The sequence below is a fragment of the Neofelis nebulosa genome, chromosome 15 (genome assembly GCF_028018385.1).
Source record: "Neofelis nebulosa isolate mNeoNeb1 chromosome 15, mNeoNeb1.pri, whole genome shotgun sequence".
NCBI lineage: Eukaryota > Metazoa > Chordata > Mammalia > Carnivora > Felidae > Neofelis > Neofelis nebulosa.
The window spans coordinates 37,801,641-37,820,432 of record NC_080796.1 but is presented as its reverse complement, the minus strand read 5'-3'; the positions used below and the strand labels follow the sequence as shown (position 1 = coordinate 37,820,432).

Below are 18,792 nucleotides of genomic sequence, written 5' to 3'. Positions count from 1 at the left end.
AGCCCTCTTAAGCATATTAAGTCTCTCTGAACCCTAATTTGTTCACCCCCTAAATGCAAATACTAACACCTGCCCTTATCTCTTGGAATAGTCGGGCCTACCAATCACAACATACGGAAACGTGTTTAGAAAACTGCAAACAAAAAACCCAAATTAACGTGGCACCTTAGCTTCATGATCTGAAATTCAAAGGTTTTTGTTGCACTGTAGCTATGATGACACCAAAAGATAATAAAATCCATGAAAATAAAGGTTACATTCTAATAATCCTCCATTTCACTTCAAACATTTTTTAGAAAATGGTGCATCTGTTAACAGTAATGAATAAACAAATTTCTTCTTTTGAGAAGAAATATAAAACATTAACTTGACCTAAAAAATGTTATAAAAGATGCCACATTAAAAGTCTAGAGATTGACTGGGGTGCCTGGGTGGCTCAGTCCATTAAGTCTGACTCTTGATCTCAGCTCAGGTCATGATCTCACGGTTCAGGGGATCGAGCCCTGCGTCAGGCTCTGCACTGATGGTGTGGAGCCTGCTTGGGATTCTCTCTTTCCCTCTCTCTCTCTGTCCCTTCCCTGCTCTCTCTCTTGCCCTCAAAATAAGTAAGTAACCTTAATAAAAGTCTAGAGATTGAGACCTGCTCCTGCATTTACAAAATAAAACTTAAGAATGTCCTTCCTCTCTATAAAAAGGAAAAATATACTTTGCTGAGTTACGCTTCCAGTACCTTCTCCCTAATAAATCACAGCTGGCACCAACTGTTCTCCCTGAAGTGAGTAAAGGAGACAGGAATTAAATAAATGATTTTACTGGGCTTCTCATGTAGCCTTAGTGCTGCTATGGGAAAAGTAACAGGAAACTGAGAGGCAAAGTCTAACTCACTAAAACAAACAATGCACAAAAGGATAAAAGTTTCAGGTATTTATTTTGCCACTTAAAAAATAACTTCTGCCATACGTATCGACACTGCTCTTAATTTTTTTTTTTCAAATTCAAACATTTAAAAGATGACAAAGATGGTACAAAAATGCAAAGTAGAACAATTTATGACAATGTTGCATTATTTTTCTATATAAAATATTAATGTTGAAAGTTCTACATACCTGAATATTTTCCCTACTCCAAGTGTGTGGTGTTTTATTGGCAAGTAATTTCAGATCTTGAATAGCAAGTCTCTTTACTGCCTTCCTAGGGTCATTCTTCAAATACTGCAATAGTAGCTGAATCTATGAAAGAAAGGTCATTCATGAACAACACTGCCACTGAAATTACCATTAGGGATGTACTACGGTTTAGTGAAGCTTTTAGATCTGAGACAGGACTCATTTCAGATTGCAGCCCTATCATTAGCTATGGGTCCATGTTTGGGCCAGTTTCTCCTCGTGCATAAAAGTATACTTATATTGGGGCGCCTGGGTGGCTCAGTCGGTTAAGCGTCCGACTTCGGCTCAGGTCACGATCTCACGGTCCGTGGGTTTGAGCCCCGCGTCGGGCTCTGTGCTGACAGCTCAGAGCCTGGAGCCTGTTTCCGATTCTGTGTCTCCTTCTCTCTGTGACCCTCCCCCGTTCATGCTCTGTCTCTCTCTGTCTCAAAAATAAATAAACGTTAAAAAAAAAAAAAGTTTAAAAAAAAGTATACTTATAATCCTTTAACTCGTAAGATTCTAGCACAGGACCTGGCCTTTTAATCTTTACTGCCAACTCCATGCTCTGCCAAGTGCCCTCACTTCTACTTCATGTTCTTAAAGGGCTCCCAAGAATTACTACTGTGGATGCAGGAAGAAAAAAGCAAGCAAAAGGAAATTAAAGTCATCTTTATCAGATAAAGGGACCTTAATATTATCAAAACTTAGGGGTTACTTAAATTTCTTGGTTTATACTTCATAGGAAAGTTTACTGAAGAAAAGACAGTTTAAAGAAAACTGAAATTACCTGCTTAGGCGTATCAACCAAAGATGAAGCAGCAAGCAGAGTAAAAGTGTGCAAAGAAACAATCACCATCTTGGTGGAGGGATAGGACGTGACCAGCTGCTGTAAAAGCTGACGTGCGCTGGACGCCAGGATCGCATCATGGTGCATGTGCTGAAGGATGGGGATTAACTTCAGCTTCAAGTCAACTGGTGTGGCTAACCCTGGATGCAAAAGGAATCGTTAGGGACAGATTTCTGATTATCATCCTTGATAATATTTCACATTTAAAAGGTCTGATTCGGGGCTCCTGGGTGGCTCAGTCGGTTGAGCATCCAACTTCAGATCAGGTCATGATCTCGGGGTTCAGGAGTTCGAGCCCCACATCTGTCTCTGTGCTGACAGCTCGGAGCCTGGAACCTGCTTCAGAGTCTGTCTCCCTCTCTCTCTCTCTGCCCCTCCCCTACTTGTGATCTGTCTCTGTCTCTCTCTCTCTCTCTCAAAAATAAACATTAAAAAAAAATTAAAAGAAAAAAAGGTCTGATTCACTTAGCAAAATGACCATTAAAACAAACAGTATACTAATGTTATGTTTACGACATCAAAGATAATTATAGTAAAGCTAACCCCCAATTAAGTTTGATAGTTTTCTTCCAAAGTATTTATCTTAACATTAATTTTTTGGTGAGTATGAAACTACATGCTGACAGTAGAAAATGCCTTTAAAAGGCACAGCAGAAAGCAAAGTTTATTATTTGCTGTCTATTTCTTCTCATAGCATACTAAAAAGATATATGCATGCAGGTACATATACATATGTACACACATGCTTAATGGCTACAATTTAATTATATTTACAGTTTTAATTATTTCCTTCAACACTAAGTCAAGACCTGGATGTGAACAGACTGTGTGTGGAGGGGTTCTGAAGTTCTCTGAACTTAGTGTGGCAATGCCTTTTTTTACCTCCTCCACGGCAGGCATTCCATGAGGATTAAGTCCAGCATATCTTTTGCTGTCAACACTGTAGCTACACAAAAGCATGTTTTCTTCTGCAGCATGGCTTTGTGATGATAAAGAACAAAAACCTGTAGATCATAATTCACCACATATATGCCAAAAGCTAATTCATACTCTGCGGAACACTGTTTTCCCATCGTGAAGTCACCGTTAGTGGGAATATATAAGAACATTCCAACATCCAGGGGTGCCTTCCATTGACAACTCCCTTGCTGTGTGGCCTCTGTTTAGGTCTGGCCAAAGCAGAGAGCCCCAGGAGATGGAGGGGAGAAAAATGAGGTCAGAGTATGGACTCCCTGGTTTCCTTTCTGTAGCCATAACCTGCTTATGTTTATTAATGTTTTGATCCTTACAGCACCAAATGCGTTTGACACTGCTGGCCGTTCTGTCTTTGAAACTCTTCTCTCTTGAAGGCATACTCTTCCTGGCTTTTGTCCTTCTTCTGGCTATTCCTTCTCAATCTCTCTGTATTCATTTTAGCCACACTTTAATTTCTGGTATTCCTTGGGGTTGGTTAAGACACTCTTCTTCTCACCCTCAGTACTTTCCTTGAGTGAGGTGATATAATCCCATGGCTTCCATTATCAGCTATATGCTAAAGACTACCTCCTCCTACCCCTCCACCCTGCCCCTGAACTTCAGATACATGAATCCCATTACCTCCTGTCACCTCCACTGGGATGTCTGGTCAGAAGCATTTTGTACTTACTGGGGTGCAGAGAACTTCTGGTCTTCCCCACAAAAAAATGGGAAAATTTTTCCCATTTTAGTATATGACAGGTGCATCATTATAGAGCCTTTCTTGATTCTCTTACTTCTCTCACACCCCACATCCAAATTTATTAGCAAATCCTGTTGATCGTAGCTTTAAAATACAAGCCACATCTGACAATGCCATTCTGTTCCCATTGCTGTCCCTCTGGCCGACTTCCACCACCATCTCCAGACTGAATTACTGCAAAGTTCTCCTAAGTATTTTCCCTACTTACACCTTTCCCCATGGCAGACTCCTATCTCATATGCCTCCCTCCTTCCTCTGCAAATCTATGCTCAACCCAGCAGTCAGTGGAATTTTTCACATTGATAGACATTTTTACTGGTTTAGGGACACTCAAGAGGTTTTCCTTGGCAGAAACACGAGCAACTTAAACTTAAATGTAAGGATGCTTTTATTACTAAGACTCCCCTGCCATTTCCCTATCTTGGGCTCCAGCCTTCCTCCACCCTACTCCTGTGCTTTTTTTCCCTCTTTCTCTTTCAACCCCCTAGAGTTCCTGTTCTTTTGCTTAAATTTTTTTATAGATAAAACTTGAGAAACAATAATGAATCTTAAGTGTGCAAACTAGTGGGTTTCTACATGTGAATAAACCCAAATAACTATCACCCAAAGACACACAATACTCCCGTACCGGCATAGGAAGGTCATGGGCATAGCTTCCACCAACTCCCTTGCTATTTGCCCGCTGTCTGAGTTTAGCCAGTGTAGAGCCCCAGCAGGGTATAGGAGGAAGAAGAAAGACGTCAGGGTATTTATTCCCTGAGTCCCTCTCCACAGGGCCACATCAGGTCAAGCACACTGAAGGTCAGTTTTTCAAAGTGGCCCTCTTGACATGACTTCACGCTTCTGGTAATCACTCCCTCTTTGCACCCTTGGGTGCAGGACATCATCCCCTACAGTTCATCCTGCCCACAACTTTATAAATCGCTGCTTCCTTAAACCCTCCTTGGATTATTTTAATTCAAGCGTGATATTTGTTCCCTGCTGAGCTCCTGTCTGACAGAGCAAGCGTTTGATAAAAACTACTCAACAAATGAGTGACGCATCCTTTTAATGATAGCTTTCTGCAGTAGAGCCCTTTTCTGGCAGTGAGAAAAAAGCACAAAGGAATAAAGGAGAACAGGACAAAGCTCAACCATTGTATCCTGGTCTTCAGGTAATTTTAACGTGGCTCCATTTCCTTTTCTGTAAAAGAGACCTAACAGCATTACCTGTCAACGTCTGCCAAGTTGTACAACTCAAAGGAACGTCACTTAGAAAAATACTAAGGACGTGGTGCTCTCTAGAGCTGTGCAGTGCTGGAGCCCCAGAGCCCCCTTTAATGAGCAGGAGGATAAATGGGGTTAATACACATGAAGCGTAATATGGAAGATGAGATTAGAAAACTAGGGCCTTGTAGGCCATGGTAAGGAATCTGGATTTGAGCTTAGCTGCAACTGGAAGAAGACACTGGAGGAACATGAACAGAGTAAGAAACGAACTCCAGAACTTCTAACAGCCCTCCGCTCCCCAGATCAGACTGTTTGTCCCCTAAATATCTGCATCTCTCACACAAGTATCACTCCACTAGCGGCCTTCCTTGACCAGCATATACAAAATATAAAGCACCCCCTTCCACCCTGGGGTGGGGACTCTACTCTGGGAGCTCCCTGTCCCTACCCTGCTTTTTTTTCCATAGCAACTGTTATATTTTATTTTTATTTGTCTATTGCCACCAACCCCCCCCCCCCACTTCTGCCACTAGAATGTAGGTTACAGGAGGGCAAGGACTTTGTTTTGTTCATTACTGTATCCTAAGCACCCAGAACAGCTCTGGCATTTAGAAGACACTTAATAAATATTATTTAAATGAATAAGTAAATGAATGGTGACAAGCACACAGTAAGTACTTAATAAATGGTAGCAGCTATTATTAATACAAATCCCAGTAAGTCACTTCATAATACTAAATGAAGCACACATACCTTGAATCATTTCACTGATTTTGTTACAGATTCCTACAGCAAAATCCCTTTGAAAAAAGAGAACAGCAACAACTTTAAAACCAAGAAAAATTACATTTGCTGACGTTTTCTTTTTTTTTCCAATTTAATACATTATTTATTTTATTGTATTCATTATTAATGATTTTTTTAAATATATGAAATTTATTGTCAAATTGGTTTCCATACAACACCCAGTGCTCATCCCAACAGGTGCCCTCCTCAATATCCATCCCCCACCCTCCCCTCCCTCCCACCCCCCATCAGCCCTCAGTTTGTTCTCAGTTTTTAAGAGTCTCTTAGGCTTTGCTGACGTTTTCTAAGGACTTAAAGAGAACAAAATCAACACAATATTACAAATCGTAACAAGGGTCTGGTACAGGGGGTAGGGTGAGAACTGCAACTGACACCTAAACTTCCACCAGCGAATGGCTCTGTCAACACTATTCTCAAGTGGCGTTCAAGGAACGATGCTCTGACTTACGAGTGCTGCTGCACACATCCTGCATCACCAAGCCCCACTGTCTAAAAGATTCGAGGTCACCATCTCAGTTCGCGATGTTTTAGGAAAAGCTTTTAATTATGAAAAGCTTTTAATACCATAAGCTGACTGTACAAGGAATAAAATATATTTTAAATATTCTAAGTTTTAGAAAAATAGACTAATTATGAAATAGAAAAGTGGTAGGAAATATGGGCAGAATCTTACCAAGAGCTGAACTATTTAAAGTTAGCCATGTTTGGGTTTTTTTTTTTTTTTATATTACATACATGTAAAGTATTTTCCAAGGGGCTGCTTTTGATTCTGTCTTAACAAAAATATAAGTGAGTGTTGCAAAAGTTATTAATAACATGAATATTTGGGATAGGACATTACATCATATGTAAGGAAATATGATACAGATAATATGATCAAGCTTGGCTCATTTAGCCATGATAAATGATATGTTAAGACATAAAATACTCCCCCTCTGCAGTTCAGTGGATGTCCACATAAAATATTTCCTGCCATTAAGATATTTGCCATTTTCAGTTTCATTCTCTCATAAGCTCAGTGTTTTCCAGAGGCTACATGATGCATAATGACACCATCTCTTGACAGCTAATGGAATGTGTAATTGTGCATTCTTGTGTTTTCTAGAATTTTCCAAGGTAGTAGGTTTAGTATATGAATACATTCTCTGAGATTAACTCAGTTTGTTCTCAATTCTCCTGTGTTGTTACTATATTTGACTGTATCTATTTTTTTTAATGTTTATTTTTGAGAGAGAGAGAGAGAGAGCAAGCGAGCGAGCACGAGGCAGGGAGAGGCAGAGAGAGAGACACAAAATCCGAAGCAGGCTCCAGGCTCTGAGCTGTCAGCACAGAGCCCCACGCAGGGCTGGAACTCATGAACTGCAAGATCATGACCTGAGCCAAAGTGGGACGCTTAACTGACTGAGCTACCCAGGCATCCCTTGACTATATCTATTATTATCTTTAGAATCTCATTATCATTCATCATTATTTTGAAATCCTGAGGTTTTCCTTATGTCTATAGAGAAACATATCAGGAAGTACACATTGTCATGTTCTGCATTAAATTTTGGAAGATTTTCCTAAAATTTTATCTAAAGTTGCTTTTGTTTCAGAATTCAATAATATTTTATTACAAAATAAAATAAAGTTTATTTGCAAAGTCTTTTTTTATAATTAAAAAAAAAATCACTGGCCAGAGATTAGCAGGCTCGTTTTCTCAACACACAGCTGTACTGTCTAGGTCTAAAGATGCTGAAAAAAGCTAAAACTGACATATCAGAGAGTTTTCTAATGTGTGGAAAGAAAGAACCTATTCTAAAGGAAAGCAAAATTGTAAATAAAAAAAAAATGACTAAAGCTATCCTTGATTTTTTAGATGTTTATAATTTAACTTATCGTGCCTCATGATATGAAACATTTCAAAATGTATTATGGTACCAGTTAACTCGTGGTTTCATTTTGAGACTATTTGGCATTTTTTTAAAAAGACTATTTTAAATGGGCTCTTTAAAAGCAAAATATTGATTTTCACACCAAAAATAAGAACAGGGTGAGTTATAATGCACTGGCTGGAGAAGTGCACCTAACATAAGAGACATGTGCGGCTGAGCACTGACAATGCTGAAAACCTGGATGAAAAGTCAGTGAAAGAAGTCAAGGCACTGCCAGTTTTCAACATTAGAGTAATTTATGAAATAAAAGATTTAGCTGCAAACAGGAAGACTAAGTAACAGCTCAACCGCAGAGTTTTATTTCTGCATACAGATGGACAAATTAACAGACATGGTGAGACGTGCTCTTCTGGTTGTATCAGCATCACCTAATCATAAAACCTCGTCTTTTATGTGAACTCTGGGCAATCAACATGATTTGTGCTGAAATTTTCAAAGTGAGTAACTTTTTTTTGGTTGTTTTTAAATCTTCTGGTTTTTCTGGAACACCAATGCTGCCATCTTCACCACTGGTACCAAAGTAACGATTGAAATTGCTAGCACCTCACCAAGAGTCAAGGCAGTGTCCCCAAACTGAACTACGGTCATTGCACTGCTGACCGCTGCACACTCACATGAAAAGGAAGAAAGGAAGTCAGATGTGCTTACAAATGTCCCTGATAAAACAGTGGAAATTACTAATTTTATTGAATTTCAACCCTTGAGCAAGTGTCTTTTTAATATCATCGGACAAAATGGAAGGCACACATAAAGTACACACTGGGTGTCTCCAGGATAAGTCCCCGGCAACTGTTTCAATTATGATATGAATTAGCCATTTTTTTTTCATAAAACTTCATGGTTATTCAGACATGGCTATTTGGTAGACATTTCCTCAAAAGATGAATAAAGCCAGCTTGTAAATTCACAGAAAATAATAGGGGAAAATTTTTTTGCCAATCTGAACTTCTAAGCAAAAATCAGGATTTCAGAAAACTTGCAACTTATGGCCATGAGTTTGACAGCTTAATATTTTAAGACTTTCCTGATGAGATCGGTGGTGAGAGTAACAAATGTGAACCTCTGATATGATACAGTGAGGTGCGTCAACATTTGAATGACGTGCATAACACAGTGAACCAATACTTTCCAAAAAACAAATGCATAAGTTATAAAAACAGACATGGGTAAGAGATTCCAATGGATTTCAGCATAATAAAGTACAAGTTCATGGATACGGTTCTAGAGCCCACACTGCAGTTTAACTTTAAGAAACCATACTTGTCTGGTTTTGGTATAGCATCAAAGAAAAATATCCGTAATTACCTATCAAGCCTTTAAAAATATTCCTTTCTTAGATACCATATGTTTTCACTCTTATGTGGATCCTGAGAAACTTAACAGAAGACCATGGGGGAGGAGAAGAAAAAAAAAAAAGAGGTTAGAGAGGGAGGGAGCCAAAACATAAGAGACTCTTAAAAACTGAGAACAAACTGAGGGTTGATGGGGGGTGAGAGGGAGAGGGGGGTGGTGATGGGTATTGAAGAGGGCACCTGTTGGGATGAGCACTGGGTGTTGTATGGAAACCAATCTGACAATAAATTTCATGTTTAAAAATAAAATAAAATAAAACCCCTATAATAAAATAAATAAATAAATAATAAATAAAAATATTCCTTTCTTTTCCAACTACATATCTGTGTGAGGTTGGATTTTTTTCATACACTTTAACCAAAATAACATATTGCCAGCAGAAATGTTGAGTACAGAAACAGATATTAGAATCCAGCCAGCCATTAAAGAGATTTCCAAAAACGGTATAACAATGCTACTCATCTCACAAAACTGCTTTTTTATTTTGGAAAATAATTATTTTCATAGCAGTATTTTTACATTAACATCTTTAGAGAACTGTTATTTTAAAAATGAATTAATAAGTACTTTAAAAATTTAGACATTTAAATTTCTAATAGTGTAAATATCAACCACTGTAGTCCACATAAACAAGCTCTTTGAGGACCTCGATAATGCTTGAAAAGTGTAGAGATTCTAATACCAAATAGTTTGAAAACTACTGTTCTAAGATAACAATTTCACATTTGATAAGAAAACGTTAAGTTATAAATGTCTTTTAGGTATAAGGTAAAAGGTGTATCAGGTCTGTATATACAACTCATCCACATTTCAGAATGCTCTCATACTTGTTATCCCTTCTTCTTAGAATATTCTTCCTCTCACTTGCTGCCTCTTTATCACCCAGTTTCAGCTCAAATGTCATTCGTCAGAGAGGCCTTCCCTGATCACCCTACTTAAAGCAGTTCATTCAGGTCATTATCACAATGATGAAATTATTTTTATCACAAAATGGTTTTAGTGTTTCATATATTAACACGCATCTAAAACTATTCTGGGTTTATATAACAATAGGGCCATGATCTTCTCTACCCCTGTATTCCTGGGTGCTTAGAATAGTTATCTGGATATGGTGGATATTCAATAAGAATTTTTTTCACTAACTATATAACTTTTATGCAACTCAAAATTTAAAAATCTGTTACAGGGCTTTAGGGCCAATGAACTGCAAATTAGAAGCCTGCAGTTTTCTTATCTTTTCCTTTCTTTTCTTTTCTTTCTTTCTTTCTTTCTTTCTTTCTTTCTTTCTTTCTTTCTTTCTTTTTCTTTCTTTGCTTTCACTTATCCAGTAACACTTTTTAAAATTCTTAATGTCAACACTAAGAATGTACGTTAAAAATATATAGTCTCATATGGTAATAAGATTATAAACAGAATAATAAGATTCCAGCCCCCCCCCCCCCCAAAAAAAAAGTCAGATCTCACAACATTGCACCTACATTCCTGCCCTGTCACAGGGCCAGGAATCAGCTGGGGCCAAGGGGCATGCAGCTACCACTTTTAGATGGCAAGTGCACTATTCAGTTCAGCACAGTGGCCACAAGAGGGCACCTTTCTCATTGACAATGCATCCCCATTCTCTGAAGGCATTTGGGTTTCCAACTCCTGCTTTGTGACCCGGTGACTAGCTCTTTAAATATATAAAATCCTAACCTTTTTTAGAACAAGTGAGATGTGATTATGATACTAAACAGGGGGAGAACAGTGTTAAATAAATTCTTAAGGTCTTATTTGGCCAGTTGCTCTAATTCATTTAAGATCCAAAATTGATAGAGATACTAAGACAAAAACCCATCAGTACTGGTTGAGCTATCTGATCTCAGGCCAGGTCTGTCATCATTTCAGAAGAGGTAAATGCTAATCTCAAAAAGATACAGTTCATCATACAATTTTACACTCTGATACATTTTGATAAGCCCTTCAGCCTTCCCTACTGTGCTATTTTGGTATTTTTAAACATCACAAATTATATCATATTGAAACCTTTTACACTAAAAACTGCTTCTACATAAACTGTCAATTTAAATGTTTACTGGTCATCAATCTATAAACAAAGAATCATGTTTCTATGTTATTTTGTCTTAATCTTTTCTAAAACAGATTAGAAATTCCATAGCTGGTAAAATTGGCTTCTGATTATAACATAAGAGAAAATCTGAAGTAAAGATGATTCTCATTAAATCAAATATAATCGCTAAATTACAAATCTATCATCTAAATTTAGAAACTAAATTTAGAAAACTATTTTGGAGGGGCACCTGGGTGGCTCAGTGGGTTAAGCGTCTGACTTCGGTTCAGATCATGATCTCTCAGCTTGTGAATTTGAGCCCCACGTCGGGCTCTGTGCTGACAGCTCAGAGCCTAGAGCCTGTTTCAGATTCTGTGTCTCCCTCTCACTCTGTCCCTCCCCTGCTCATGCTCTGTCTCTCTCTGTCTCAAAAATAAACAAACATTAGAAATTAAAAAAAAAAAAAGAAAAAACTATTTTGGAGCTACAGAAAGTAGCAAATTTACTCAGATTATAAAGTACTCACACTTTGTCAGTGGTAATCAGATAACCATTCACTAAATATAATTCTTATCCAATAAAAATAATTTTTAAAAAGTTCTCTCAATAGTAATTACTCTCAATAAGAAAAAAAACATTAGTTTTCAAAAGCACAAATAAGAATTGTATTTACTCAGATATTTCTCTTCCTCAATTACTGCCACACCTACTAATTTTGAGCAGTACATTAAAAATTACATGCTTTCTATTCTCCATTCTCCTTTTCCAATGAATAATCCTATGATTCTGAAGTTTGATAGGAGCAGCTGAAGAAATGAATACTCATATGGCTAAAATCTGAATAAAGAAAATTGGTGATTATTTCAAGTTTTATCCAAATTTAGCAGAGATTCTTAATAGGAAATGCTATTTTTTAATTTCAAAAATAACATCATTCTTCTGATTATAAAGTCCAAACCTGCTCCTGGCAGTATATACAGAAATTTATAAAAAGTAAAATTAAAATAAGATACCAATTTATCACCCAGAGACAATATTTGATCTATATATCCTTTGTCTTTTTCCATTCCATCAATACAAACACACGTTTCTTAAAAAATATATTCTATACTATCCCATAAGCTATGATGTACCCTGTTTTCAAATACATTTCTAAGATATATTTGTTAAGAACTGATATAACACTTCATTATATGATCATATTTATCTACATACACTGGTTAGAAGTTAGGTTGCTACTAATCTTTTTTGTTTTTATAACATTGCAACTAGCATCCTTGCAAATAATTATCAGTACACTTTGCTGATTCCTTGGGGTAAGTTCTCAGAAGTGGACTTCATAGGCCCACTTAAGGGGAAAAAGGATGGACATGTTTAAGGCAAAATGCATACTACCAAAATGTCCTCCAGAGCAATGCTACTTTTGATTATCAGTCAGTAAAGGGGATAATATATTTTTTTAGAGAGAGTAATTTAACAAGTCAAAGAGTAACATAATCATGGTCACCACTGCATCCAAAAAAAAAAAAAAAACTGTCCTACAAGAATATAGTGTAGGATATGACATCCCAAATAGGTTAAACCTGGTTTCAGCTCGAGTTACTATCTCTGTCAAACTATCCACAGCTCTAATGCCAAACAGCCAACCTTGAAGAGACAACAGAAAGTAGCAACTGAGCATCCGAACCATGTATGTTTGGGGAGGGTGCCTCGGTGGACAGAACTTCGGTTCCTCAATGGAGCCCTCCCTAACTACCCCAATCTGTGCTGATCTGTCCTTCTGGAAATTCTCATTTATTACAGTTAAGGCCAACATATGTACTTTTCTATTACATGTACTGAGGTTCTGTTTCCCCAACATGATGTAAACTCTCTTGGAAAATACGTCTCGCCATTTATATTTTCCTCTTAGTGTTTATGTACAGTGATGAGTTATTCCTTCAAAACCTCTTCTCGGGAAGCCAAATTATTAAAAGACTGATGCTTACTTTGACTGTGCAGAAAAGTTTGCAGCAGCAAAAACGGCAGCTTCAACTTCTACGTTATCATGTGAATCCAGACTCTGCCGGATACTGTGATGAGCATTCTTCCTCTCAGGAATTATTGATGCCAGACTTCCCAACATCCTACAGAGAAAAAGAAACCCAAGAATAACAGAAATACCTTAAGCTAAAAATCAAGAGAGGAAGAAGCAAGGCAAAGCTAGATACCAAAATTAAAATTTGTAGGTAAATCCTTAAACCTCAGGTTAATAAAGCATCAATTTTAGGAACCAAGCAGTGACTCAAATTCTAAACACTTTTCCATACTCCAATATGTCAGAAAAATTAAGATGGCTTATCTAACATAAGCAAAATTTAAAATTATCATCCTGAAGTACATTCCAGGTACCAAGTGGAGCCCAGAAACTTCTGAATTATTAAAGCATCAAAATACCAATTTTCCAATGTTCTATAAGTAAGTCCATTTTAGCAGAGCAACATTTTTGCTATTAAGCAGATCCACAATGTAAAAAAAGTAAGATTTCCAATTTTTTTTTCCACATCAGTAAATACTGATAGCATGATCTTCAAATCTGTCTTCAACACCAAGAGAAAAGAGGTAGAGGATGTTCCCTGGGGCTCATATCGGAGTCTGCGAGGGTAAGGAAGGTAGAGTCTGGAAAAACACAGGCTACTTTATAATAAACTGTCAATCTGGGAAAGGGAAAAAAAAAATCTATTGTTTGTAACATAAACTACAGAAGGTAGAGCTTGAAAGATGTTTTCAGCAGAAAGGCGTGGATGTTAGAGGGCTGCAAAACACTGCAATGAACAAAACAGAGTTCTTACAGGGACAACCTTTGTCTAAGTCAATGTCCTAAGTACCTTCCAACTTGACACGCCATCACTATCTTATGGAGGTTTGACTGGACAGAAGTGTTAGAGTTTATACAAAACAAAATACTAAAATGGACTAAATATGTGATTTGTATTCAATTTGAAAATAAAGTTTTGAAATTACATAGATATTTTTCAAAAGAAATAAATGGCTTGTGGTATATTTTATACAAGAGAAAATGAGATTAGGCTAATATTGACACATTTGGATTAACAGTTTGTTGCTATTTAAATATAAAAGGGCAAAACAAGCATATTCCCACTGGTCACTACTTTCTGAAGATATTTCTGGTAATATTATAAATAACTTGTAGCACTACATTTCAAACGTTATAAATACCTTCCAGCTTCTTCTCCTTCCATTTGCTTTGATAAGTCTAGATTTTTTTTTAATATTTTTGAGGGAGAGTGAGAGCAAAAGTGAGAGAGAGACAGAATCCCAACAGGCCCTGCGCTGTCAGAGCAGAGCCTGACCCGGGGCTCAAACTCACGAACCGTGAGATCATGCCCTGAGCCGAAATCAAGAGTCGGATGTTTATTAACCAACTGAGCCACCCAGGCGCCCCTGTTTTAATTGGTAAGTCTAAAGTAATGGGTAAAAAAAGAAAACATCTTTGAAATATCATCTCTTCCTTGTCCTTTCTCCTTTTTAAGTTTAAATCATTCTGACTCTAAAAACTCCTTAGCATTTGAGAGACATCACTTTTTGCTTTTCTTCATGAGTTTAATCTTATTAATACATTCTTCTAGAAAGCAGTCTCCTTGAGATCAGAGTTCTCACTTAAATCTATGTTCCTTAAAACACACAACAAACTTTCTACTCAACGGGTACTTAATGTTGATCTATCATTTACCAGCCCCATCTTTTCTTTGTAGACTTTGTTTTTCTCAACAGACTCGTTTTTCAGTTTTTCATTGTGCTATTACCAGGCTCTTCAATGAAAAATCATGTTCCTATAAAATGTTAAGATCATTTCTGTATTATATCTTTTTATTTATAAAAAAGTATTATAATCAAGCATTTCATGATAGAAGGAATGAATATATAATCACTAATATGCTTCATACATTTCAAAGATAGATTTTTTTTTTTAACGTTTATTTATTTTTGAGACAGAGAGAGACAGAACGTGAACAGGGGAGGGACAGAGAGAGAGGGAGACACAGAATCTGAAACAGGCTCTAGGCTCTGAGCTGTCAGCACAGAGCCCGACACGGGGATCGAACTCACAGACCGTGAGATCATGACCTGAGCCGAAGTCGGCCGCTTAACCGACTGAGCCACCCAGGCGCCCCTCAAAGATAGATTTTTAACAGCCAGTTTCTTTACATTTCTATGGTGACTGAAAACTTTTTTTTTTTTTTTTTTTTGGCATGTGTTGCATTTTGCCACATAGGAAATAAGGGAATCCATTAGGGCAGGTATCATTTTTCTCATTTTACAGCAGGGAAAGTGATTTATGAAATGTCAGCACATCAGAATGTGAGTTGGGACCAAAACAGTTCTCCCTATGCATACAGCCAAACTTCTCTTCAGTTGAGCAGGCCACTGTTTCCCAAATGGGGTTTCAAAATGCTGACATCTTTTTTTTTTTTTAATTACAAAAGTACTTAAATTACTTTTCCATTTTAAAAGCAGAATATTTTGAAGACCTTGAGGTATGAACTAAAAGCATATGTACAGTGGTTAGTGGCTATAACATAAGCACACTCACAGCCTACTCACTTGGCTTTACACTGCCAGCATCTGGGGTGGTTTTGACAGTTACCCAGTTTGAAACTTTCTTTATTCTGAGGCATACATTATTTTAGTTACAGACAGAAAACATAAGAAACAATTATGTTGAGACATAACTTAATGAAGAGTATAAAAAATGGTAGTAATTCTGTTCATGGCATTCAGGCCCTAAAAGAAGTTTCTGTCTATTCTTAAATATGATATATAAAACATGCATCTGACAAAGACTGGTATTGAGAATATATCAAGAAATCCTACAATTCTGTAATAAAAAGACAAGTAAAATCTTAAAATCTAAACAATCTAACAAAAGAAAATGGGCAAGTGATTTGAACTACTCCCCAAAAAGAGAGAGAAAAACTGTGAGAAAAAGCTCAACATCATTACCATCAGGGAAATGCAAATCAAAACTGCTACACACCCATCAGAATGGCTAATGTAGAAGATAAGACACACCAAAGGCTGGCAAGAAGGTGAAGTAACCAGAACTCGCATACTGTTGGTCAGAATATAAAATGGTTAAAATCGCTTTGGAAAAAGGCTTGGCAGTTTCTTATAAAATTATATATACACCTACCCTATGGTTCAACAATTTCACTCCTAAGTATGTATTTGTCAGAAAGGGAAGCATGTTCACAACAGGTCTTGGACAAGAAGGTTCATAGCAACTTTACTTATGATAGCTGTAAATTGGAAAGAGCCTAAGAGTTCATCAGTAAGAGAACAAATAAACTGTTACTGTCACACAATGGAAAAGTACTCAGCAATAAAAACAAGTTAATGACATACAAAATGGATTAATATCAAAAAACGAAAAGAAGCCTTACACAAAAGGATACCCACTGTATGAGGCCACTTATATGACATTTGAAAACAGATGAAAACTTATCTAGGTAACAGGAAAAACTCAGACCAGCAGTGGCCTCTGGGGAGGTGGACAAGAGAAGTGAGTAGGATGGGGCGTGAAGGAATATTCTGGAGTAAGTTCTATACCTTGATAGTGGTTGGAATTACTTGAAGCATCTGTCAGTACTCAGTAAATTAACTGACATTAAAGAACCAGATAACCCTGTAAACGAACTGAACTCTAGCTAATGATACGCATGCTAAAGTATCCAAAGGAAAGTGTATGGTCTGTAATTTACTAGGAAATGCATTAGAAAAAGTTTTTTGCTCTTTTGTTAAAATTTATAGTAAAGTGTTACTGGAAAAGAAAGGAATCTACATTTTAATATATTTAGTCCCAAGTCAAACATGTGATTTAAATTTTTTTATTGACAAATCATGCTTTTTCTTACATAAGCAGTAAATGATATGGTGTTTGTTACTTGCTGAAGCACAAACTTAGTTTTCTTTATAATTTCTAAAAGATTGTATTTTTATATTTTTTTATTTTTTTTAATTTACATCCAAATTAGTTAGCACATAGTGCAACAATGATTTCAGGAGTAGATTCCTTAATGCCCCTTACCCATTTAGCCCATCCCCCCTCCCACAACCCCTCCAGTAACCTTCTGTTTGTTCTCCATATTTAAGAGTCTCTTATGCTTTGTCCCCCTCCCTGTTTTTATATTATTTTTGCTTCCTTTCCCTTATGTTCATCTGTTTTGTCTCTTAAAGTCCTCATATGAGTGAAGTCATATGATACCTGTCTTTCTCTAATTTTGCTTAGCATAATACCCTCTAGTTCCATCCACGTAGTTGCAAATGGCAAGATTTCATTCTTTTTGATTGCCGAGTAATACTCCAGTGTTTATGTGTGTGTGTGTGTGTGTGTGTGTGTGTGTGTGTGTACCACCTCTTTATCCATTCAACCATCGATGGACTTTGGGGCTCTTTCCATACTTTGGCTACTGTTGATAGTGCTGCTATAAACAGTGGGGTGCATATGTCCCTTCGAAACAGTATACCTGTATCCCATGGATAAATGCCTAGTAGTGCAATTGCTGGGTCGTAGGGTAGTTATATTTTCAATTTTTTGAGGAACCTCCGTACTGTTTTCCAGAGTGGCCGCACCAGCTTGCATTCCCACCAACAACGCAAAAGAGATCCTCTTTCTCCGCATCCTCGCCAACATCTGTTGTTGCCTGAGTTGTTAATTTAGCCATTCTGACAAGTGTAAGGTGGTATCTCATTGTGGTTTTGATTTGTATTTCCCTGATGATGAGTGATGTTAAGCATTTTTTCATGTGTCGGTTGGCCATCTGGACGTCTTCTTTGGAAAAGTGTCTATTCATGTCTTTTGCCCATTTCTTCACTGGATTATTTGTTTTTTGGATGTTGAGTTTGATAAGTTCTTATAGATTTTGGACACTAACCCTTTACGTGATATGTCATTTGCAAATATAAAAGATTGTATTTTTAAAACTTTATAATGTAATATTAAATAATACACTAAATTAAAAAATACTTTTTTACTTTAAGTCATTTCTTATATGATGAAAAAACAATGAAATCATGAAAAAAATTTCTAAGGCTATTCAAAAATGTTCTATTTTTGTGAAAAGTGTTTGATATTCTCATATTGTATTGATACTACAATTTCAGTTTTGAGTTATTATAAAAACACTTTTTTTTTTTGGTTTGGTATTTACAATTCTGCAAACTTTACAAAACAATCTGATCACCCCTTATTCCCAATCATCAAGCTCTTTATCCTCTTCCTAAAGTGCCTACGCCAAGAATGTTTTCAAAACAGGTCCTTGTATTTGGCAAAAACATCTGAGGCCTTATCTATCTGAAGACCTTCTTATTGTACTACATTTTAAATGGCAACTGGATTCCATAACATTCTTAGCTCAAATTTCTTTTAGTACTTTTTGCATCAAGTGTTAATGTTGAAACCTATTACTTCAATCTGAATTTTTTCCCTTTAAAGTGCTCTAAATAAGTAAATCCTCTCTTTCTGGAAGCTTTCTAGAAATCTCTGGTTATTCAATGAAGAACTGTGGCAAAGCCCAGTTGCCATGACTTAGAAAGGGCAAGCATGCAAAATGAATGGAATATTCAAATATTAATCTATATTCTTCTCAAAATATTCAAACTAGGTCTAAATTATTTATGAAATCATTCCCCTATTTACATTCTATTTTTTCTTTTTTTTGTCTTCTGATC

General features: G+C 36.8%; 1 protein-coding gene across 1 annotated transcript in view; it reads right to left on the bottom strand.

Moving 5' to 3' along the window:
- Positions 1-18,792, bottom strand: part of INTS7 (integrator complex subunit 7) — a 93,678-nt gene that overhangs the window by 60,135 nt on the left and 14,751 nt on the right. The window contains exons 4-7 of the mRNA XM_058702115.1: positions 13,050-13,187; positions 5,674-5,720; positions 1,936-2,135; positions 1,107-1,229 (exon numbers count right to left, since the gene is read on the bottom strand). Coding sequence (XP_058558098.1) covers positions 1,107-1,229; positions 1,936-2,135; positions 5,674-5,720; positions 13,050-13,187 — 508 coding nt within the window. The remainder of the gene's footprint in view (positions 1-1,106; positions 1,230-1,935; positions 2,136-5,673; positions 5,721-13,049; positions 13,188-18,792) is intronic.